Source organism: Talpa europaea (genome assembly GCF_964194135.1).
Source record: "Talpa europaea genome assembly, chromosome: 3".
Taxonomy (NCBI): Eukaryota; Metazoa; Chordata; class Mammalia; order Eulipotyphla; family Talpidae; genus Talpa; species Talpa europaea.
In genome coordinates this window covers 107,764,776-107,790,527 of record NC_140069.1, presented here as the reverse complement: position 1 = coordinate 107,790,527, position 25,752 = coordinate 107,764,776, and the positions used below count along the sequence as shown (strand labels likewise).

The following is a 25,752-nucleotide window of genomic DNA, read 5'->3' as shown; positions in this document are numbered from 1 at the left end:
ATGTTATGTGGATTATATCTCAGTAAAACTGAGAAAAAAAGAGGACACATCTCAGATAAACAATTTAACATTATACCCTAAAGAGATAAAGGAGAAAAAAATCAAGCTTATGTTAACAAAAAGAAGGAAATAACAAAGATTAGAACAGAAGAAAAATGAAATAGAAAATATCAACAAAACTTTGAGTTGATTTTTTTAAAAAGATTAACAGAATTAACAAACCTTAGCTAAACTAAGAAAAAGAGAGAAACCCCAATAACTGAAATCACAAATTAAAGAAAGCACATTATTGAGAGAACAGTGTTCTCTGCCTGAGGAACCTGGTTGGGTGTGGAGAGGTTTTCCCTTTTCCCATTGCTTTCTCATTATTGCTTTGGAGACTGATTCTCGATTTGGAATACTCAGTTGGGTAAGACTCCACATGAGAAGAGTCTATACCATCACATTCAAGTCAGCTTCTAGAACAGTGTAAGTAAATGATCATGAGCCTGCTCTTTGAAAATAAAGATATAAGTAGGTTTGATGGAAAAAGCTCAGCTGTCTTACCCTTGATCTCCCATATTGTCCAGGCTGGAAAAGTGTTCAAATTTTCTATTAACAACTGAGCAGATTCAGTCTACACATACTTTATTTAACTATGTTTCCCCAATAACTACCTCTTTACCAGGTAATCGAAAGGACTGCCTATACTCTATGACCCCAATGATCTCTTCTATTATCATACAACACCCAGGGTAGTGAATTCCAAGTTTTAGAATGCTTAGAAAATGAGTGTGGCTACTGGATGAGACTTCATGAGATTGTGGCATTTCAAGTGGCCAAACAATTTCAGACCCAACCTTTTAAACCCAACGGTATCTCACTTGTCCCACTATGCCCCAGATCCCTGGCATCTGCTAGGTTTGCCTTTGAGGCTTCAGACTTGCAAGAACCTGCATAGTGTGTCTGGCAGGAAATAGAATTTGATTCAGGAATAAGGGGAAAAAGAAAATCATAAGGTGGTACTGTACGTTAGTTTTCCTCAGGATTCTCCAAAACTTGAAATGTAGCATTAACGGACTCTGTTACTTCATAGGCATCAGATGCTCCATGGACAGCATTTCTCAAAATATTAACTCCAAAGCGGGCTCTAAGAGAACCTGGGGACAAGAATTTTGCTTCCTCTGGGTCTGTGGGACCCATCAATCTTCTCCATTCCGTAATAGCATTCCACTTGCTCAGAACCATGACCCGAGATGGACCCCTGAAAATAACAGTACTTTCAGTTGACTATTTACAACTGTAGACATTATATACATGGCTAGACAAAATGCCACAGCTTCATTCAGAGAGTTACTCTTTGGTTTATTTGTCCTTGTCCGTGTGATTCTGTACTCCCCCCTTTTTTTCCATTTCTCCCTCTTCCAAAGGTTTTGTGCTAGAAGAGTGCAGTAGCTTAATTCCAGGAATATATGCCAGAAACTGTCCCAAGTAGTTTCAACATATTGATTATTTAGTCCTCACAATAAAACTATGAGATAGGGACTATTACTATTCCCACTTACAGATAAGGAAACTGAGGCACAGATTAGGTCTCATGACAAATCCAGGGATTTAAAAGCAGAGATTTAAAACTGATAGCCACTATATCTAATGAGAAAACCTAAGGAAACAAAGAAAGAATGGAAGGGGAGGGAGAGACAGAGAGAGGAAGGGAGGGAGGGAGCGAGGGAGGGAGGGAGAGATAACAAAGGAAGGAAGAAAGGAGGTAAGGAGTTAAGGAAGAAGAAAGAGGAATATAGGAAAGGAAGAAAATAGACATGAATCCTAAATGTCAACAGGGTAATCATTTTTAATCAATGAAATTAGATGGAATGTTTTCATAAATGTTTGCATTTTCCATATTGCTATAATGAACACTTACTACATTTATAACGCGAAGAACTATATACAAGAAACTTACTCAGTAAGCATTTCCAACAGATCTTTATAAAACTCCTTTCCTGTTATTTTTATATAAATTTTTTCTACTTGCTCTTCAGTTAGGACCAGGTCCTTTGCCTGTATTATATCAAACAAATCTTCTTTGATACGCTTTATGATCTCCTCTAGGAAAACAGATATTTGGTAATCTTGCTGATTGCCTCCACTTCATATTGATTAACATAATTAAGAAAAGTAATACTTTTACTTGCATTATGGTTTATAAAACCAAATCTTATGCTAAACTGAATCTAAAAAGAACCAGATTGACACTGAAAAGTACTTGATATGTTGATGAAGATGTTCAATCTCTGAGACCTGCCTTTGCAGAAACCACTTTAAACATCTAATGGACTATAAAAGGTGGCTAGAAAGAATCTGCTCCTAAAAGTGATGACATGTTTTCATCTCCATGTTATAGATACCAAGGGATTTCTTGCTATATGTGGATTGAAGGGAAGAGTCCATCTGAAACTCTTCTCCCTGAAATAGCAAGGCACCATTGAAGGAATTAAATAAAGTAAATCACAGTAAATAAAGTAAGCTATTCTCATCAATAGCTTAAATTTAGGAAGGATTCTGAACTTTTCCCTAAAGACAATGTGAAACATCTAAAGCATTCTAAGCAGGAAACTATATAGATTTACACTATATAATAAATAAATAAATTTTAGTTATCTCAGATATAAATATAATAAAACCTGGTTTGGAAGAGGATTGTGAGGATGCAATCAGATGATGTATTTGAGATATGTGTACCATATTAAGCTCTTAATAAACATTCTATCCCCTTCTTTCACCACTAATTTTTTGTCAAGCACTGGAAATGGTATTTGACTGTATAACTAATAACCTAAGGGAAGGTTATTTCCTTTGCAGTATGGAGGAAGAATTAGGGTAAAGTCATTGGAAAGAGCCTATAGACAAGATGAAGGCTAATGCAGTCTATTGAAGGTGCCCCTTCTCAGGAAAGGAAGTATTTTGAAAAGGAAAAATCCCTTGGATTGCTTGGGGAAGCAAGTGGCATAGATCCATGTCCATAGATAAACAGAGAACATTGCAGAAATAAGAGATGGATCCATTCCCTGACATTAACATAATTTTTCATATTAATGTATGTAAGAAGAAAAAAAATCACCATCTTCATCAACTTTTAAAAGGACTTCACCAAAATTTGATGCCATTTTTATTACAAGGGAAAGGAAAGGATAGGTAAGGAAGTAGAGAGAAAGCAAATATGACAAAAGTTAATTGTTGAATTTAGATAGAGGTTCATGACTGATCCATTGCATTATTCTTTTAACTTTTCTGTAGTTTGAAAATTTTCACAAGATGTGGAGAAATTACATACATTGCCTTTTATTTTAAAATACTTACCTCTTCCTTCAGCTGGTACATGTGGTTTAATCAGTGCAAAAGTGGTTTGAGGAGGAAAGAAATACTGTATTTCCCTTTCAGCAGTTTCTAAAGAATCACTTCCATATAACTGATTGATAGGCAAACTCTCCATTGCAAATTGTGCACATAAACTTTGAAATAGAAATCAAGTTAAAATTGCTACAGCATAACATAACAAAATATAACAAAAGATAACCTAACCTATTTATATAAATCTTTTGTTATTGGGGCCTCCCTGGTGGTGCAAGGGATTAAGTCGAGGCTCTATGAAGCAACCCACAGACACTGCAGCATGAGTTCAATCCCCAGCCAGCGTGCTACCCACATGGCACAGCAGATCTCTCCTGACTCACCCGCTGCTCTGCTCAGCAGTGTATTTCGGTCTACCTGTCTGTTCTGCTCCTCACTCTGTCTCTGGTGAATCCTCTCACCCCCCACATCTCTGGCCTGTATTCCAGTGCTTATATGCATGAATAAATAAATCTTTAAAAAATAATAAATCGTTTGTTATCAAACAGGAACTGCTTGTCCCTGACCTAGGCAAAAGCAAGCAATTACAGAGACACTTAATGAATGTTGTCTCCTTCCAAGGAGGCATTAGTCATTAAGATGAAAAGGCATGAGTATTTAAATAATCATGATGATGTGGGCCTCCCTGGTGGTGCAACGGGTTCAGATGCAACCATGAAGCTCGCCATAGCCACTGCAGTATGTGTTCGATCCCTGGCCAAGGACCTACGCACATGGCTCAGCAGACCTTTCCTGACTCGCCCGCTGCTCCCCCTAGCAGTGTATTTCAGTCAGTCTGCCTGTTCTGTTCCCCACTCTGTCTCTGGTGAGTCCTCTCACCCCCCACAACTCTGGCCTATACCCCAGTTCTTGTATGTATGAATAAATAAATCTTTAAAAAATAATCATGATGATGGTTATTCACAGATAACTAAGAAAGAAGGAGTATATGCCTGGTGCACTGCAAAAGCACAGAATATAGAACCCTGGTTGGGCTACTAGCTCACTATGTGTTATTGGGCAATTATGTAATTTCTCTGTATTTTAGTTATCTCAGATATAAATATAATAAAACCTGGTTTGGAAGAGGATTGTGAGGATGCAATCAGATGATGTATTTGAGATATGTGTACCATATTAAGCTCTTAATAAGCATTCTATCCCCTTCTTTCACCACTAATTTTTTGTCAAGCACTGGAAATGGTATTTGACTGTATACCAAAAATATCAATGGAAATTGAAAAAAAATATTAGTTTGACATATTTGTCATTTATTTTACAAATACATTTGTATTACTCCATAGTCAAAAGAAATTAAAATGGCTCCCATGAAAAAAGTTGGTCAGCCACATGAATCTTACCTCTTTGGGTCATAGTCTATAGCATCTTCAACAGTGCTTGGACCTACTAACTCTTTCCAGTGTTGTAATCCATTGCCTCTTGATAAAACAAGAGCTAGAGATGGACCACTGTTAGGAAGAAAAAAATAAGTTCATGAAATAATGGCTCAGTAGCTAATTATATAGAGGCAATACAATGTACTTATTAAATATACGAAAAACATCAAAACAATCTTTTAAGAGGAGTCTGAAATTAGTTCCCATTGTTATATTCTCAAGACATATTTATAAAAAGGATGGAAGCAGACAAAGGAAAGGAAGAGACTTAGTTCTGACGGAATGGTTCCTGTATTGCTCCTAAGCGCTTGCTGATTTAGATACCCTGCTGACTTCCATCTCAGTTGTATTTCACTTCCTTTTCTAGAAACTTAAGCGATTTCTAGCATCCCATTCTCCTAGCACCAGTAATCTTTAGGATTATCAAAGCCCCTGAGAGTCAATAAATTCTCTGCTTGGACTTGATGATGTCTCATATCCTGATTTCTAGCATTCAACTCAACTAGGCTCTAGCAACTTCACCTGAGATCTTCCCTTTACTCCAACAATATTCAAGGAGGACTAGAGAAGACTGACAGTTAAGAAGAGAATTGAGATGGGAAAGAGATTGACAAAGTAGGATTCTGTATATTTTTACAGAATAGAGAGGATTGACTATTTGAACAGAGAGCAGGCTTAAGAGATGATTTAAGTTATTCAAAAATAAATCAGATTGTGCTTTTTAAACCTGAAATCTACTATACCTGGTCATGTTTTTTATAATATTTCCAAAATAATCTTTATTTTCATATTCCTTACACAGTGTTTGTGCTTCATCTTCTGATAGTACTAATTGTCTTTGCATCTGTATTTTAAAGCCATTATCTTCAATAATTTTCAAAACATCCTCTAAAATAAAGTTACATAAGTTTTAAACTGCTAGGCTATAAGCTTTCAACACAACACTATATATTATCATGAGGGCATATCATGCAATACATTCTCATATGAAACTTAAAAGCTTACAAAAATAGCTTATTAGATAATAATTTACAGTGAGAAATATTTTTCACATGTGAAATTAGGATGTTACTTCCACATTTTCACCACACAGAAATCATGCACATATATACCTACTTGTAACCCCCAAGTGGGAGATCACTTTGGGTAGCTTTATTCATAAATATTAAGTTATGTTTCTATAAAGTAAGTTATACTTCATCTAACATGTAAAATTTTCCCAGTGTGTTTAATTAAAGGAAAATTAGAATAGTCTCGACACAGTATCTGGGAAAGATTAATATTTTAAATAAAATAAGTGTTATCAAATCAACTCCAGTAGCATAGTGCAAGGCATGAGCTATTAATGTTTATTCTAAGAGCCCAAGGAAAGATACACTGCAGAACTTCTACCAAAGATGTATTTGGGAATGAAACCTCAGCAGCAAAGGAAACAAAACTGAAAATGAACAAGTGGGACTATATCAAACCTAAAAGTTTTGGCATCCCAAAAGAAATCATCACAAAAACAATAAGTCAACCTACAGAATAGGAAAAAAGTATTTGCACCCTATGCATCTGATATGGTGTTAATTAACAAAATTTACAAAGTGTTCACACAATCCAACAACAAAGAAACAAACCAATTTAAAAAATGGGCAAAGGACCTTAGAATACATTTCTCTAAAGACATTCAGATGGCCTATACATATGAAAAAAGTGTTCAACATCCCTTATTGTAGGAGAAATGTACATTAAAACCATGCTGAGGTACCACCTCAATCCTGTGAGAATGGCCCATATAAAAAAGAATGGAATTAACATATGTCGGTGATGTTGCAGTGAAAAAGGAACTCTCATCTGCTGTTGCTGGGAAAGCAAGTTGGTACAGCCCCTGTAGAAAATAGTATGGAAATGTCTCAAGAAAATAAAAGTGGAAATCCTATTTGATCCAGCAATACTGCTATTAAGTGTCTATCTAAATAACATGAAAAATTTAACATGAAAAGAGCTATCTACACCTATGTACATAGGAGCACTGCTTGCAACTACCAAATCATGGAACCAATCCAAGTTCCCTTCAATAGATGGATAGAGAAACTGTGGGGCATATATTTAAGGAATAGCACACAGCTGTGAAAAAAAGATGAAGTGGTGGCATTTGGCACATAATGGATGAACGTTGAGGCAATTATGTTGAGTGAAATCAGCTAAAAAGAGAAAGGCAGATATCAAATGGTTTCACTCATCTACAGACAATAAATACCAAAAAAGCCCTAAAATAAAACACACAAATAATAAAAGAAATAAAAATATGAACTTGGCAAAAAAGAAAATAATGGTTACCAGAGGGAATAAGGGAAAGGTTGAAGGGGATGGAGCACGGAGGTAGATGGGATATGAGCATGGATGGTTATGTGGAAGCAACAACAAAAAGAAAATGTTACAAATATGGCACACCTTAATCTAAAATATTTATAATCACTTTAAATGTGATTGTTTGTCATCTCATTTTATGAGGCTTGTAATACCATTACAACAAACCCAGATAAAGACATTACAAGAAAAGAAAAAGAATTATAACCCTAATAATTGTGGATACAGAAGTTCTCAACAAAATATTTAAAATTCAAAACTCACAATATGTAAAAAGGACACATACAACTGCCATGTGTGGTTTATCTGTAGGTTGCAAGAATGATTCAGCAATCAAAAGTCAAAATATCTACCATATTATCAAAATCAAGAAAGAAAAAAAAAACAATATTAGTAGATATAGAAAAAAATTTGAGAAAATGCAGTATTTATTCATGATAAAAATCTCCCCAAACTAGGGATAAGTGGAAATTTCCTTAATTTGATAAAGAGCATATAAAGCTAACTTTATACTTTTAGTAAAAGATTTAATGTCTTTAGTGTAAGGTCAGGAAGAAGACAGGTGGGTGTGCTCTCACCTCTCCTAGTCAGCATCAAAAAGTTTCTGGACCTACTAAACATAGAGCTTCCATATGATCCAGCAATTCCACTCCTAGGTATTTACCCAAAGGACACAGAAACATCAATTCCAAAGAACACCTGCACCCCTATGTTTATAGCAGCACTATTTACAATAGCTAAGCTTTGGAAACAGCCCAAATGCCCAAAAATAGATGACTGGATCAAGAAGATGTGGTGCATATATACCATGGAATATTACTCAGCAATCAAAAAAGATAAACACATGCAATTTGCAGCAACATGGATGGCGCTGGAAGGAATCATGCTCAGTGAAACAAGCCAAAAAGAAAAAGAAAAATACCGGATGGTCTCACTCATAGCAGGAATCTAGAAAACTTAAATAAGGGACCAGGAAAATGAATAACTATAAGAAAGTGAAAATCAAAATCAACAAAAAACTATGAAGCAGAGACACTTTTTGGGGGGCGGGGGGCGGGAGGGGAGGGATTGGGGTCAGAATGGGGGGGTTGCAATTGTACGGGGAATATAAAAATAAAATTTATTATTAAAAAAAAAAAAACAAAAAGTTAGTTCTAGCTAGTCTAATGAGGCAAGCAAAAGAAAAAAGAAATACAAAGCACACATAAGAAAAAGCGGTCTCAGGCCTCCCCGGTGGTCAGTGGGCTGACCACCGTGCTGTGAAGCTGTCCGCAGCCTCTGCAGTGTTGGTTTGATTCCGGCCTGCAGGCGAGAATCCCACATGGCGCGGCAGACCTCTCCCGTCTCGCCCGCTGCTCCCCTCAGCAGTGCATTTCTGTCGTCTGCCTGTTTTGTTCCCTGCTCTGTCTCTGGTGAATCCTCTCACCCTCCTGCCCCTCTGGCCTGTACCCCAGCTCTTGTATAAAAATAAAAAAAATCTAAAAAAAAAAAGAAAAATCAGTCTCAATTTGCAGACAATATTGTTATTGACATCAGTGGTTCTCAGGCTCACTTTTAGCAGGAATATAGGGGAACCAAATAAGACATCAGTGTAAAAAAATAGTAACAGTACAAAACACAACAAAGCAAAAACAGATAATTATAAACCAGAGACATCCTGTAGGGGAGGAGGAGGGAGAGGGATTAGAGGGAGGCAGGGAGGAGCACAGGGGACTGAGGTGATGGTGCACGGTGCATTGGTGAAGGAAACTCTATGGGGACTACACCTGAGGGGGTTTGGGGCAGCAAATATTGTTTAAAAATAAACAGTGTTGTAAAAAATAAAAAAAATCAATAAAAAAAAAGAAATTTTACTCCAGGGGGAATTTGACAATGTCTGAAGACATTTTGGGCTGTAATTACTGAAAGCAAGAGGAGAGAGCTACGTTCATCTAGTGAGTAGAGGGAGATTACTAAACATTTTATAATGCACATGACGCAGACCCTTCAACAAAGAATTATAGTCCAAAACGTATGCAGGTTCTAGGTTGAGAAGCCTTGTTCTACGTAGTAATCCCAAGAAACTAAGTGTGTTTAGATATTTCGCTAAAAAAGAGTAGGATGACAGTATATAAATATAAATTGTATTTCTGTTCATATGGTATAGAAAAGACTTTATAATGTTAATTTATGATGTGTATTTTTACTCTTACACATTCATTCTGCTACTAAATATGGTATGAGATTAAAAATAACTGGCCTCTTTAAAGTGCCAGGCACTTGCTGTTTTCTCATTTTGTTCTTTTGTATTTTATACCTGAAAATAGACTTGGTAAAATCTCCTTTTCAAACCACGCTATTAGTGAAGGTTTGACCAAGCTTTGTATTTAAGGCATTTTAGATATGAAAGTTTCCAATCTTTATGAAGTAGGAATCCCTACCATGTAAAAATCTACTTTAACACATTCATAGGTTAGAAAATGCTTTGTAAATTTGTTAACTATAAAAATGCTTTATTCTTTGTGTTGAGAAATTAGTAGATTAATGCTAAGGAATTTTTTACTTTGGGGACTTTTTATTCAATGTTAAATATTAAAATAATACCTTTTAATTTAATTGTACCAAAGTCTATTCAAGTCCCATGTACAAAATAAATAAACAATTTATACTTTCTTACCTTTTTGTTCTGTAAGGAGATCTGGTCGAATTAGTGCCAGTATCCTTTCTAATTTTAAGCTTTTCATATTTTTAAAATCAGGGAAGAATATATCGATAAACTTATTAACATTATCTACATTATTTTCAACATCACAAAAATGAGATAAATGTTTTCTTTCCAGATATTCTTGCAAACTGTTAGAATCCAAACAAAAAATTTAAACTATTATAAACTGAAATTTAATAAACGAGAGAAAATTAAAAGTAATATTATGTTCACAAATATCTTGTAGTTTAATAAAACAATAAAAATTGAATTTCACATAGTTTTATTTCTCTAGCACATCAAAGAATATGTATTTAATTCAGCCTCTTATTAAAACATTCCAATAATAAATTATATTGACTCTTCTATGAGTGGCTTTAGGAGAGGCTAAAAGAAGATAAAGATAAAACCTGAGAATAAAATTTAAAATTTCTTTTCTTTTCTCTACTAAAGCTTTCTAAACAATTTCTCATTTTCCTTTAAATTTTGTCTTTAAGGATTATTTAGGAACCTATTGAAGATTTTCCAATAGATAAGACATTTTGGTCATCTTTTTATTATTTACTTCCTTTTTATTGGATTACAATGAGCCAATAAGTGTGGTGAAATCTTTTCCTTGCTATTTTTTCATTTTTAATTGAGGTAATATTGGGATAGCCCCATCAGGTATTACCACTGTTAGTGCCAAATCACCATATTCCACCACCATAGACCATTGTGCTTCCTTTCCTCTTTGTTCTTTTCCCTGCCCCAACCCCTCACCAATTTGGTGCTTCAGTTTTGTAGTTAGCTCCTAAGGGTTAGTTTTTAAGCTTGTCTTTATCTGAAATCTTAATTTTAAAAAAATTCATTAAAGGTTTGATTGTAAACCAAGAAAATTTATTTGTGGGAGTTAAGCATGTATGTATGTGTGTGTGTCTTTGTGTGTATATATATACACACAAAGACACACACACATACACACTGTTGATATATATCAACACTGTCTTCTCTTATGACAATTGCATTGATGAGTCTAACTTTTTTTAATAGCTCAAAAATTTTAGTATGACATCTGATATTATTTTGAGCCCAACACTCTCCACTCAAACCTTCTCTTTGCCCACTGATTATCATTGTCACTTAAATTTCTGAAAGTAAGTTCTACTGTTTACAAAACTCTTTATTAACAGTTGATTTACCCCATGAGTCCCTCTTATCTGAGATAAATCTTGGGATTCATATTAGATTCTGCCTGCTATTTAAACAGTCTAACATAACTAAGAACTAACTAGCTAAATAAGAAAAGTGACTACAATTTGTTAATAAGACACCAAGAAATTCCAATTAGATTCCAAGACAGAAAGTGCAATGGAGATAGGCTGCCCAGCAGGGAGAGACATATATTATTAAGCCTCTAGACTCAGATATTCTTAATATGTTCCTGTTCACCTTTCTTTCAGGCAAAGTTAACTATTTTTGGGTTAAACACTGAATTTTCTGAGTCTTCAGAGGAATAAAAGATAATGTCATACATAAAGCAAATGACTTTTGTTTGTTTTCACATATTTAAAAAACACTGGCAAATATATACAACTGTCTAGTTCTCAGCAATTTATAACTACTAATTACCTGCTTTAAGTAAAAGAACAGAATACATTTGATGTCTTAAACACAGAAAAGTGGAAGAGGAATGTTGGGAGAGATTATGCGTGGTTTCAATCTATTCCTAGAACCCCAGGTCACAAGGCCAGACTGGCGTGACCAGCTTAAGAAGACAAAAAAAAAAAAAAAAAAGTTCTTCCTCATCTGCTTGACATACACGTTCAGAACAATCCCAGCTTTGCCTTCAATCTTCAATACTTTTGATTATCTGGAAGAAATACTTTGGCTTCAACATAAAAATGAGATAATTGCCGTTACACTTCATTACCTACTAACATATCATGCACTGTTTATTCTAGAAGTACCTGTCCCGCTTTATTTTCCTCATCACAGGTTTAGAAATAACTTCCATCTCATGTTCATCCTCCAATACTTTGTCAGGTTGCAGCTCAGAATTATGTTCAATTTTTTTCTGGGGAGGCAGCTCTTTTCCTTGAGATACAACTATAACATGGCTTAAGGCTCTTGTCATGAAAGAGACAAAATCTTCAAAGTCAGGCTATAAAATAAAATAATAAACTGCTTACTTGAGCCTTTTGAAATGAATGGACTAAAATGGCAGTTACTACCCAAGTCCAATAACAGCTTCCCCTCCAGGCTCACTGGGCAAGGGAACCTTATCCTTATAAACCTCCTGGTAAACATATCTTTGAAGAGTAGAAGTCTACAGTTAGCAAGGATGGATTTCAAAGATAGTCTAATTATATAGCAGCACTGTTTACAATAGCTAAGCTTTGGAAACAACCCAAATGCCCAAAAATAGATGACTGGATCAAGAAGATGTGGTACATATATACCATGGAATATTACTCAGCATTCAAAAAAGATAAACACATGCAATTTGCTGCAACATGGATGGCGCTGGAAGGGATCATGCTCAGCGAAATAAGCCAAAAAGAAAAAGAAAAATACCGGATGGTCTCACTCATAGCAGGAATCTAGAAAACTTAAATAAGGGACCAGGAAAATGAATAACTATAAGAAAGTGAAAATCAAAATCAACAAAAAACTATGAACCAGAGACACTTTTAGGGGGGCGGGGGCGGGAGGGGAGGGATTGGGGTCAGAATGGGGGGCTGCAATTGTATGGGGAATATAACAATAAAATTTATAAAAAAAAAAAAAAAAAAAAAAAAAAAAGATAGTCTAATTATTATTCTCAAGCTTTAGTATACTTCCAAATCACTAGGAAAGCTTGTTCAAATACGGATTTGTTGAGCCTAATGGAAGAGTTTAGAATTCAGTAAATTCAGGGTGAGTCCCACAAATTGGATTTTCTCAGACGTTCCCAGGTAATGCTGATGTAGCTAGCTGTTCCAGGATTTTCCTTTTATGTATGTGGAAGCTGGGCCCAAATGACATAGTTTTGAGTGGTACAGTTAATTTCAAAATGTGTAGTCCAGTAGCACATTTTGTGAAACAGACATGTTCTGTGCTCTCTCACACACATAGTCACATGCCACTAGTGAACACTTAGAATGTGACTAGTGCACATTTTAAGTGAATTTTAATGGTATTTAATTTTAATGCAGTTAAATTCAAATTCAATATGTATCTAATGGTTATCTTATTGGTATATTTCAAGAAGCCATGTCTCCTCAACCCCAAGCCAGTATACTTTCCAAACACAGTATGACTTTATTCTATCCCCCCAGGCAAAAGAAAATTTACAAAATAGTTTGTGAGCAAGGCCTTAGGTAAAGGAAGAACTAAAGGGTTCCTGTGAAGTTTATGAAAAGAAGCCTTCAATTTGAGGCATAAATTTAGAGGAGAGGACTGGCTATTTATCTTCAGAAGCCGCTGCAGGGAATCTTACAGGACATAACATAAAGAAGTCTTCATTCTGGCAAACACAATTGGAGCCTACAACTTTGCACAGCTGCCACTATTTCTACTGGAAATTTCATTGCAGTCACTTTTGACTTACCACAATATGGACACCAAAAGGGGCACTTGGAGATTATTTGGTTGGCCAGACTTGGTCACTATTTTCTACATTGAAGCTCTAAAAGTTGCAGCTATCCACTGTATTTGCAAAATATAGTCGGTTTTTTATAAAACTTTCTTACCTCATCTGCTATTGAACTGTAGAAGTCCCTTACTTGTTCTTCAGTGATAAATCTCTTATCTTCTGCTTCTATGATAAATCCTGCCTTGATAATCTTTAATTAGAGTGTGAGATCCAGGCATATCATGGGACCACATGTAAAACAAGTCAAGGACAATTGTTTCAGGATTAACAAATCATCCAGATTTGAATACATTTCATGTAAAGACCTCGGCACAATCTCCTCTATTGCACATGCAACATTCTTTCAAATTTCAATATAATTTTGTTTCAACATGAAGTTATAATTTAGGAGTCAGTATACTAATCTCCTGAAATTAAAATATGGCTGAGCACCTGCTTTTGGAAATGGAGTTCATAGGAACCCAGACACTTGTTTACACATATCTACTGCTACTTTCTCAATATGATGGCAGACTTAAGCAGTTGCAACAGAGATCATATATCATGCAGACTTTTCTTTTTCAGATGTTTCATCATTAGTGTATAGAAATGCAATTTTAAATCACTTCTATCTTGCCCATTACAGAAAAAGTCTGTCAATCTCTGGACTAGAGTACAATTTTTCTTTAAAAAAATTATTTTCACTCTAAATCAAAACATTAAATACTTTCTTAAGCTATCAAATTTAAGAAGAACCATATATTTGTTATAACATATGGGGAATAAAGCATTTAATGTGAACTTATAATGAGCTTGCATTGCTAATAACTAAACATGAAAATGAGTTTTGCAATCCAATATCAGAATTGTATTTTCTACCATTTATGTTAGATGCTGGTAGAGAAGAATTATTTAAAGATGCTTGCGTAGGTCTTTGCAAAACCAAACCAAAAGAGCCATCAGCAATTCCTATCACCAGAACTTCATTATGTTCTATTGTGCACTGAAAGATAAGCTTGTATTCAAATTTATAATTAAGGGTTATTATTTTGCAATTACTTTAAACTATTGTTGGAAAATAATACTTACTTTTTCTCTAATTTCTTTAGCTTTTCCAGTAATTACAGCATCAGGCTTGAAAATAGCAAACTGATAAAGGCCCTCTAGGAAAAAAAAAATAGAAGAAATTCATGTTCTTGATGTAAAGTTTAGATAATAAAGGATTTGGATATTATAAACATGAACTATGAATTTCCAATGAATCTCTGTTTTATCTACCATAGAGTTTCTCCCTAGAGAAATACAGGCACTTCCTGGTGGCCTGGGGTTAAATCTCAGTGGTATCAGTGCTACAAATTGAGTTTGATGCCCGTCCAGGGAGCTAACCGACATGGTGCAGTAGGTCTCCCATGTCCCGTCCACTGCTCCGTTTAGCAGTTTATTTCAGTAAATCCATCTGTTCTTCTCCCTACTCTGTCTCCGGGGAATTCTCTTGCCATCACCCCACCTTTCCTGCACCTCTGGCCTACACCCCAGTTCTTCTATGCATAAGAAAATAAATAAATCTTTTTAAAAAAGAATCATTAGTCTTTTTCCTGGTCCCTTATTTAGGTTTTCTAAATTCCTGTTATAAGCGAGACCATCCAGTATTTTTCTTTTTCTTTCTGGCTTATTTTGCTGAGCATGATCCCTTCCAGCTCCACAAAGAGTAATAAAGAATATTAAAGAATAAAAAAAAAGAATTATATACAGTTCTTACATTTGTATGCAGGAAAAACTGTCACACACACAAAATGAGTAAGTAGACACTCATAATAACACAATTTACATATAAGCATTCCCATAATACATCTAGCTGCCTGAGTATAGCTGGTGAATGGAGTTTCAAATGCAAGTAAACATTACAAACTGAGAGATTTAACATCTTTGGATTTATTTATATATTCTTTTGATCAACTTTTAGTGCAAGACAATTCACTGAGAAAATATTGTTTGCCTCTGCTCCCTTGGAGTATAAATGTATACTCATACACTCACAAAGACAATCCAAAAAGGGCAGAAATCTGTTAACTGTAAAGTAAGACAGGAGTATGGGTCATCAAGGAAGAAATTATTTTCACCAGTTTTTTGAAGATGATAAAGGATGAAATAAGCGAAAGCTATTTTCCAGATTAGTCACTAGGGATATAGTTCCTGATAATGGGTAACCTCTGAAGGGCTCCAGGAATAGAGACCAAAAGAATGGCAGTGGGAGCAAAGAAGTTGTTTTCAATAGCTGAGTTGTTTTGCACAAATCATTATATATCCCATCAGTTCCTTATTAATTAACAGTAATGTCACCAATTTTGCTGCTACAAGCAATGTTGTAACGAACATCCATGTACAGAAAATCTCTTGCCATAACATTAAAGTAAATTTACTTGCCAGGATTTTCATATGCTCCTTCCCCGGCATCTTCTGAATCGGAGTCTACCAATAAAATTTCTGGATGCTATGGGAGAGAAATGTAAATAAAACACAGTTATAGTTCAATGTGAGAGTAAAAAGAGTTTTCAGAAATTTTATTTTGAGTAAATGTTTATAATCTAAGGGATAGAAGGTAAAACAGAAATGTATATGCATTCATCTATTTCTATTAAAATGAGAAATATTTAAAATGATGGGGGTGACTATGAGAGATAATGTAAAAGGTTAAAAACAAGAATCCTAAACCTTAAGAAAAATACACAGAATAAAATAAGGAAGAAGGAGAGATTAGCAATTAGAAAGCAATAAACACATAATTATCACCTTGACCATTTAAAACAAGTCCAAATAAGTCCAAATTAAGATGTTCTCTGAGTAAAAAATTTCAAAGAGCACATTTCAAAGACTAGTAGGAAAATGAATGTGGAATATATTATTTTTTATATTGAGTGCATCTTAATATAGGAGTATTTTAAAATTTTTATTGAGGAAAGTTGGTTTAAAAATAGTATGTGTTCCAGGTGTACAGCATTATAATTACACATTGGTATGTATCACATCATTATCTTCCTCAAAAGTTTACTTTCCATGCCCCAACATATAATTGACATCCATTATCTGTTTCTAGGCCCTAGCCCCTTTGGTAGCCACTGCTCTCTGCATCTGAAGTTTGATTTTGTTTTGTTTTGTTTGTTCATTTACTTTGTTTTCTGTGTTCATTAATTTGCTTTGTTTTTCTTTCTTTCTTTCTTTCTTTTTTTTAAAGATTTGTTTATTTATTTATTTATTTATACAAGCACTGGGTACAGTCAGAAGCACGGGAGGGTGAGAGAATTAACCAGAGCCAGAGCGGAGAGCAGAACAGGCAGACTGACGAAATACACTGCTGAGGGGAGCAGCAGACGTGGCAGGAAAGGTCTGTCGTGCCATGTGGGACCCTCACCAGTGGCCGGGGATTGAACCAGCGCTGCAGAGACTGTGGGCAGATTTGCAGCCCAGCGCTCAACCGCTGCGCCACTGGGGAGGCCCCATTGCTTTGTTTTTCTATGACCCACATATGAGTGAAGTCAGATGATGTTCATATTTCTTCTGACTTATTTTACCTAGCTTAATACTCTCAAGATGCATTCATGTTGCTAATAAAAATATAGTGTAAACAGAAATAACAGAGTAGAAGAATGCAATAATTGAACTGAAAAGTTCAATATAGGTGTTCAACAGCAGACTTCACCAAAAAAAAAAAAAAAAAACACAACAAACAACTGCATACCCACAGAGGCAGTTGGCAGCCAATGCATTCAACAGACACAAGCTGTCCAGCAACCTGCTACAGTTAAAAAATTTGATCAAATGGGACCTGCCCATCTACATTGAGGAGTTTCTATAGCAGTATAATCACTACAAATCCAATGTGGATATTTTCAAATTACAACCAAATAAACCCAGCAAAGGACTGGCAGAGCTGGTGACATTTCTGCCACAGATTGATCATAGCTCCCCAGAACAATTAAGTAAAGTTTCTCAAGAGTTGACATTTTCTCTCCTACAATCAGATCTTTGAATGACATTTTACAAAGCTTTGATCTTGCTGAAAAATAAGAATCTCATCAATCCATCAAGTTTGATAGAATTCTTCTTTGTATTTTTATGTTGCTATCATAAGCTCCTGTGAAAGACTTTATACACACATATTATGACCAATATCAAGAAAATAAATGCAAAAATACAAGAACCATGAAGTGAATATAGTATCACAGAATTTCCTGTACTCATATTAAGAGACAGCAATGCTACTGCAGCTTAGTTTTTTTTTTAATTTAGTTCATCTCTTGGTTGTTTTCTCTATAAACCACATGAGTAAAATTATATGGTTTATTTCACTAAGCATAACACCCTCTAAGTCCATCCATGTGGTTGGTTGCAAACAGCAGGATTTCATCTTTTTTATAGCTTAGAAATATTCCATTGTGTATACATACCACATATTTTTCACCCACTCCAGTTATTTCCTATTGTAAATAATTCTTCAATAAACATGGGATGAGTATGTGTGTGTGTGTGTGTGTGTGTGTATATATTTCAAAGAATAAAAATAGGTATTCCTTACTATGCAGCTAACTAACTTCTGCGTATTTACCCAAAAAATACAAGAACACTAATTTAAAGAAGTATATGTACCTCATTTTTTAATGTTAAAATATTTTATTGCATATTATTTAAGTAATAGTATTACATAAGTAATGTACATCATACACACAAGATCTTATCATAATATTCTATTAAAATGCACTTTTGTTTTCATTCATCAATCTATTTTGGCCCTCTTTTCCCATCAGTAAATATAGAACTAGAACACACAGTTTGGATGTGTACAATTTATGCATAAATTGCAGACATTTTATGTAACTAATCACTGTTACTAAGCAATTAGTAAATAGCAAATTTTTAATGACAGACAAGACTGCAACAAAACATCTTTTCTATATTTGTATCACTATTTTCTTGGGGACAATTTATTAAAGTATAATTGTTCAGTCAAACACTACACACATTTTTAAGATATTTTTGTTCATGTTGCCAAAATATTTCCCTGAAAGATGGCACCATTAGAAAACTAGTTTGTTATAAAATTAGGGGAAATGCTTTAGGAAAACAATGTAAAAAATATAAAAATGCATCTGAAAAAATAAAATTGTGCTCTAATGTACCTGAGGGCGAGCCATTTCCCCTTCTGCAATTTTCCTCTCCTCAGTGATCAAGCTGATAATTTTCTTAGTAACCAGGGGTGCATTTGCACCCTTAATCTTTGCAACAATTTTGCCATTCTGCAAGGGAAAATAAAACATGAAGGAAATTTTCATTTTCCCAATAAGTCAAAAACTAATACTTCAACTGGCTGTCACCCCATGCTACCCCACACCCCACCAATCCTTTTGGTGATCCTATAGTAATCGGCTATTTTTAAAAAGATTAGCGACTTGAAAGTATATCTCAGTTTTATAAGCCAGGTCTCTGAGTGCCACCCCCAATTTGTCTGTCCTCCTACAACCAAAGGCAAGACATCCCCACTTTACATTCCCACTGTTCTATATAGACTTTCAACATAACTTTCCCTAATTATTTTTGACACTATATTCCTTTTGTCTATCATTCAACATGTATTCACTAAACACCTGTTTACACACTCTGTAGTAGACATGATGGTATGGAATAACAGTCCTGGGACCTGCCTAATTAATTACAAAAAGAAACAAACAAACAAACACATGAAATAACAACCATCACAGGTACTGCCAAGAGAGATGCATTGGGAGCATATACAGGATATATTATGATCAGTGAGCGTACTAATCAAAATCAGGAAGGGTTTCTTGGTTTAAAATATGATGGATGGGTAAGAGAGAACCAGGTAAAAAGGAATTAAAAAAAAAAGGTTCTGAGTTTGGAAAACAAAAATTGGGAGGTGGGCTGAGAGGGTGCCTGGTAGTAGATGAAGCCCAAAGGAGGGAGGGGGAAGCCAAACATGCAAAGCTTTGTGGACCACGAAAAGATGATTTTATGCTTTAGCCTAGTCTTTATCCTATGTGCGGTAAGAAGTCTTTAGAATATTTAAATGGAAGCATCAACTATAATTAGGGTGGCAGGGATGGGGAGGGAACAAGAGATGTTTGTATACAAATTTGGTTTTTTGTGGCTTTTTTTGGCATAGAAGTACTAGGGTGTAGGCCAGAAGTGCAGGTGGTGAGAGGATTCATCAGAGACAGGGTGGGGAGCAGAACAGGCAGATTTACTGAAATACATTGGTAAGGGGAAAAGCAGGCAAAACAGGAGGTCTCCTGTGCCATATGTGGGTTAGCTTTCTGGCCAGTGATTTAACTCAAGCCATAATGACGATAGCACTAAATTTTAACCCATGGCCACTAGGGAGGCCCTGTATACAAATCTGAAGCTAATCTAGTGAGAAAGATGATTGTTCAGTCGACGGCACTGGTGATAAGAGATGGAAAGGAATAAATCAGTATAAGAAACACTTGGTGGGAAAATTGACGGTTCCAATGTCTGGTGTAGCCTGAGTGTAATGTAAAGTAGTTTTAGTGTATTCACTTTCCTTATTAGTATTTCTTTTTCCTGATCAACACAGTGCGTGGTAGTCTAATAATTCATTATGAGCTATATTAAAAGATGAGCAAAGATCAGGCAAAAAATCAGTAATTTCTATTACCAGAAAACAGTTCATTGATAATTTTGGAATGATACTTGCTCTTTAACTGTAAACTGGAATCTGATAACACATTCGAAGTGATAGTGTGAAGTGAGGGCAATGCAAAATGTAGCAGACCACGCAAGGCTTAAGCTTGAGTTAGCTCAGGAGGACAAGTTAGGGCTGTGGGATAATTCCAGGCCAAAACAATAGAAACCAGGTTCCCGTCAAAAATAAGACATATGTACCATTTGTACCTGAAACATGAATGTGGTGAAATGCTCCGCTGCTTGTAACAGCAATTTGGCTTCTGTACCCCCGCTTGCTATGGCAACTGCAAACTCCCAGGTGCTGTTATTGGCTTTATCACCCCCTGCTCAGGTCCGCTCCCTACGAGAGGGACAGTCGCCAGCCGGCTAATAAAGGCTTTTTCTAAATTTGATTTAGATTCAAGTCTGTGTGTAGGGGGAGTCTCTACAACAATAGATAATACTTACAAGACTAAAGAGAAAAACAGGTTCACATTTATCTTTAAATGATTGCAAAGTCACAATGTTGTCAGCTTCTGCCTGAAAAAAATGAATGAATATTTCATATAATAAAAAATAAAATTATATCCAAGCCATTTGATACATTATGTTCAAATAACACAGGGTCCATATCATCTTTAGGTTTATTACAACATTCACTGAGCATGTTCTAGCTGTTTTAAGAATCAAGTTTTATATATTGACAATTTAGATCTGGCAACATTTAACTTTTTTTTTATTAAAGATTTATACAAACACTGGGTACAGTCAGAAGTTTGGGAGGGTGAGAGAATTCACTAGAGCGGGGAGCAGAGCAGACAGAAGGACCGAAGTACACTGCTGAGGGGAGCAACAGGCGGCAGGAAAGGTTTGCGCGCTATGTGGGACCCTCCTCTGGTGGCCGGCGAGCAGCTGGGGATTGAACCAGCGCTGCAGAGGCTGCAGGCAGCTTCGAAACCCAGCACTCAACCGCTGCGCTACTGGGAAGGCCCTGGCATCACTTAACTTTAACCTTACTTTTCACTGTTCTTTCTAGTCCCAGCCTTAAAATAAATTCATCTACTTGTAGAATACTATATATGCACCACCTGTGCTTTTTTTCTTCTCTACCTTCTCTTACCCTTCCACTTCCAATGCAGCTCAAATCTCCTTCCTCGAAGAAGTCATTCTTGCTCCTCCCTGCTGCATGTCATTGCCTGCTCCACTTAAAGAGCACTTTACCGCACTTCTCTCAGCACACAATTGTCCCTTTCACAACTGTATTACAGTTACATGGGCCTGTCTCATCTCCTTGGTTAGCAGGAGAGATCTGTGCATGGGTAAATATTTATATTCATTTTGGCACATTGTCCCTCCTGCATCAGTCATGAGTTCAAACAAAAAGAATCTTTCTTCTAAACTGCTTTTAAATGATCTGCTAATCAAATATTTTATTTTTGCAGTTTTCTTAAAATTGCCTCTCAAATTTTAAGTTGCCCTAAATTGATCATAAACAACTGTATGTTAAATAATAATGTGTTCCTCCATCCCTAGGTGCAGTTGTCAGAGTAAGATCATTTGGTAGGGTCTTATGTAAGAGTTGGTTTCAAACTGGGATTTCTGGGAGTTCCTCCATACCTGTCAAGAAAGGGAGGACCCAGCATCCATTTGTCAGCCAAAGGGACTGTGTTGCAATCTTTTTTTTTTTTTAATACATACAGACTATTTGATTCTACATTTTTTTCTTTCTTATTTTAAGAGAAAGTTCAACTAGTAAGGGGCTGAAAGGTATTAATCTATCATATTAAAGGACAGAAATAAGAGATTATATTTAAAAGTAGTCTAGGTATCATCATACAATGTTTATATTATAATAAAGCATTAACAATGAAAACATTTATTACATATAACAACTACAAAAATAATCTTTACTGACTTTTCATATACATATATACACTGTTAGTACAAGTCTTCAAGTGTTTTAAAATGTCATCTAAAGAAATAATGTATACTGACATTCAGCTTAGGGTGATTTCAATAGGAAATCAGCCTCATTGCTTTGAATTTGAGACATATATACAAGTTCAGAAAGAACGCCATTCTTAGTTTGCTGCAGAAAATCAAATCCAGTAGAGGGTGCCCCTTCATTATGCAAGTACAGGTTTTGGAACCTATATTAATTCTTTTTCACACCTTATGAACAGATCATAGCAGAAAATGACATCATTCTACATGATGTATTATTGTTGAGTGGATACAGACATGATAAAAGAGAAATCGTTTAGGGACAACCAACACTTTTGTTGTTGTTAAATTCAACAAATGCCAGTAATATGATTAGAGCATATTTTAGAAAGATTTTGTTATCATTTCCCAGTAGCATAGAGAATAGATTCCTTGTGCAATAGGCTGAGCAATTCTATTTGGCCAGGGTACGTATTTCTGTGTTTGAGACTGGGGAGAAGAGTTTGCTCAAATCTAAGACCTCACCAGCTCTAGCTGAGTTGAAAAGCAAACCACACAGCAAACTATGTGGTCTAATTCTCTTTTCATACCCACTTCTTATTTTCCATCACCAAGCTCAGCCCACACATGTACCTCTAAGTTTGTTTCTACTTAGACTCTACAAACTTGGAGGGGGTTAAAGACTCCAGACAATCTGGGAACACAGGATCATATTATACTTTCTTGCACAAGACGCAGGTGTCCTGATGGGCAGGCACTCTGTTGTCAGTCTCTCCAGGTTGATCCCAGTTTCCTATTATACACTAGAGTCCAACCAAGACCATTAGTTCCCTCTTTCTAACAATTTTTCAAGGACTGAAAAGCTACTTGTGCTAGGTGGCCACCATATTAGATAAAGCTCTGAGCAGCTGCTAACTTGATGTGGATAAATTGAATAATCAACATAGTGAAATGCAACGAATTTGGCTGTAACATTTTAATCTCTTGAAAAATATGGGTGTCAAATGAGAAGAAAATCACTAGCACTGCACAATTGGAATTGGGTAGTTATGCAGAGTCCTACCCAATGCCACCCAGTAAATAGCATTTGCAGCCCTTATTCTTAGAGGGATACTGAATATGTGGTCAGGTGAAAAGAAACAGGTCAACAGAAAGCCATCTGTTTTTCTATTTTTCTAACGTTCATAACCATGGTGAATAACCTTAGTATCACAGTGAGACACAGGGCAAGCTAGGAATTAGGCAGTTTTAGGGACACTGCAGGAGCGGATCTCGGAGAAGTGAGGAAGGCTTCAGAGATAAGGGCAGCAAGAGGAATGTAACTAATTCCACCTGGAAAAACAAACATCCCAGGACCAAGGACAACATTGTTAATGCTGCCCTTGGTTTCCTTCAGGTGGTAAAGGGAGGCAGAGATTGGAGAAATAGAGAATGGTTTAATTTATGGACAACTTAAAAGGGCAACTGTTTAACTTCAATGCAGAGATGCTCATCCGGAGGGCTGGGCCATAAAGATAAAGAAGTAACAAATGGGGAAAGAGAAAGCTGTTAGATAAGGAATGTGAAGATCCCTGCTCAGTAGCAAATTAAGTGAAACAGCCTAGAACTAACCAATCACAGAGAGACTGGTGAAGCTTTAGAATAATTAGGGAAAGAAGGTATATATTCTCTGAGACACAACTCCACTTTGGCTTCCTTTCCCCTCCCTGGCCTGGTTTCATGGCCTGGGAGTCCTACTTTGTTTCTGTTCTTTTTCTCCTCAATAAACTTTTTTTTTCTCTAAACAAACCTGCCTCTTCTTGCTTGCTTGCCTGAGAGTCTGCGAAGTTCCTGCTGTGGCTTCATGAGACACCAACCCGTGGGGTCTAGTGGCTGGGACTCAGCGCTGCCCCTGCAGCCTGGGATCTGTTCCTGGCTGGGAGACTAGGCCTGACAATTCCGGTATCAACAGGAATGGGATAAAAATCACATTTGTTCTCAAATCCAGCAGAGCCAAATAAAGTAAAACTGCCAATGAAATAATGTTGATTTTTGGAGTGTACAAATAATGTTGATTTTGAAGAGTGTCCTTACAGAGAATATTTAAATACTTAGTAATAAGAAGGTAATAGTTTAACAGAAAGGGAATTCTTACAACAGCAAAATGCAGAATTTCATCTTCGTTCAGCTCATTTTTCAATTTTCTGAATAAAGTCTGCATCGCTTTACAAGGTCCACACCAGGCTTGATAAACATCGATCACTAGAAGATGATAAGACTTATGAAAGAATAAAGCCAAAGCTAGAATAACAGCATACCCCAATGCTGGGATACCCATTGTGCAGGGAAAAGGCCAAAGAAGAGCAGGGAGTATGCTGCAGTAGGAAGCAAAGATCTGCACTAGGTGCTACTAGGGACCCTACGCTGAACTTTGTGCCAAAGGCTGAAAAATGGGGAGCCCCGTTACCTGTGAGACCTTTGTTGTGCAACATCTCATCCCATAGGCTTTGATTATTGATGACTGCCTGAAGAAAAGAAGGCACTGAAAATGGTCTTCAGGAGCCAGTGCACCAAATAAAAATTGTTATCATGCCTACCTGTAACTGGATTTCTTTCTTTTTGCCTGCCATTTATCCACTATCACAGGAAAAAAAGTGGGGGGGGGGGGGAGAAACATTTAAAAAGAAATTTAAATAACGTTCAAGCACCATCTTAATGCAGCCTAGCAATACTGGATGATACACTTGCCTTGTCTGTAGATAAAGAAGCCCCTGTTACTGAAGGGCTGGCTCTGAACTGAAGGCTCCGAGCACTGCACTCTCTTACCCTTCCAATACCCTGAAGTGCAATTTTTTAAATAGTTTTGTCAGTTTTCCTAAAGTACTATGCAGTGTTATCTTTATTTTCATTTGTGCACATGTTAATTGTCTCTGAACATGCTCATGGCTCTTTCTTGTGTTTCCTCTGAGGAGATATAATTTCCAGAAGATGGAAACTTTCCTTGGGTGTTAAATCAGTGTGAGGCCCAACCACTCTAGTTGTGGCACGCATGTTTAGAGTGTGGGTCTGACTGCCTGTGATAGCAGACACTAGTGTGAAAATAAAAAGTGACAAATAAGACCACATCCTTGGATAGGGTGCTGGATTCTTTCACAAGCCTTAAACAAAACAGATGTTCCTCTATACTACCTTGAGAACGGAAACAGATAATCCCTGAGGGTCAAGGGATCAGCTCTTCCACAAAATCCTGCGGCTCATGCTGTGCTTTCTGCCCACAGGCGGTCCGCTAAAATGAAAGGAAGAGAACGCCAGGGCGCCAACGTTTTCTGCCACTCCTCTGGACAGTCCGCGAGGCCCGGCCACTTCCAACCGAAGGATGACGCCGAAGGTCTTCCCTCCCGCAGCCGCACACACCTGGGCAGCGGTTACAGAGCAGAGGGCCGCTAAAATTGTGGATATCTTGCGCCCCTACACTGAAGGGACATGAAAGTTGGTTCCCCTCCCTTAAGACACCTCCCTCCTCAGCCACCTCCTTCTCCTTTCCTTTTCCTGGGGAGGGGATTAAGAGGGGGAGGCAAATGGGGGTGGGCACTACAAAGCCTCTCTGCCTCCAGGGTGCACTCACTAAGTGCTGATTTGACCCTTCTCCCCGGGGCTGTGCTTCTTCCAGAGCTAATCAACACAGTATAAAAGCTTAACATCTGACTGCAAAACTGGGGCAACCAGAAGGGGAA

General features: G+C 36.5%; 1 protein-coding gene across 1 annotated transcript; it reads right to left on the bottom strand.

Annotated features, from left to right (window-relative positions):
* Positions 1–1,011: 1,011 nt before the first annotated feature.
* On the bottom strand, positions 1,012–24,648 carry NME8 (NME/NM23 family member 8; the record flags this gene model as incomplete). The annotated part of the gene is made up of 15 exons (XM_084230606.1): positions 1,012–1,243; positions 1,943–2,087; positions 3,340–3,491; positions 4,731–4,838; positions 5,510–5,654; positions 9,778–9,953; positions 11,754–11,947; positions 13,518–13,610; positions 14,489–14,562; positions 15,824–15,890; positions 18,574–18,690; positions 20,564–20,635; positions 24,174–24,280; positions 24,486–24,543; positions 24,616–24,648. 15 exons carry the CDS (start codon positions 24,646–24,648, stop codon positions 1,012–1,014), a joined length of 1,773 nt encoding a protein of 590 aa, XP_084086732.1.
* Between the last annotated feature and the right edge of the window lie 1,104 nt (positions 24,649–25,752).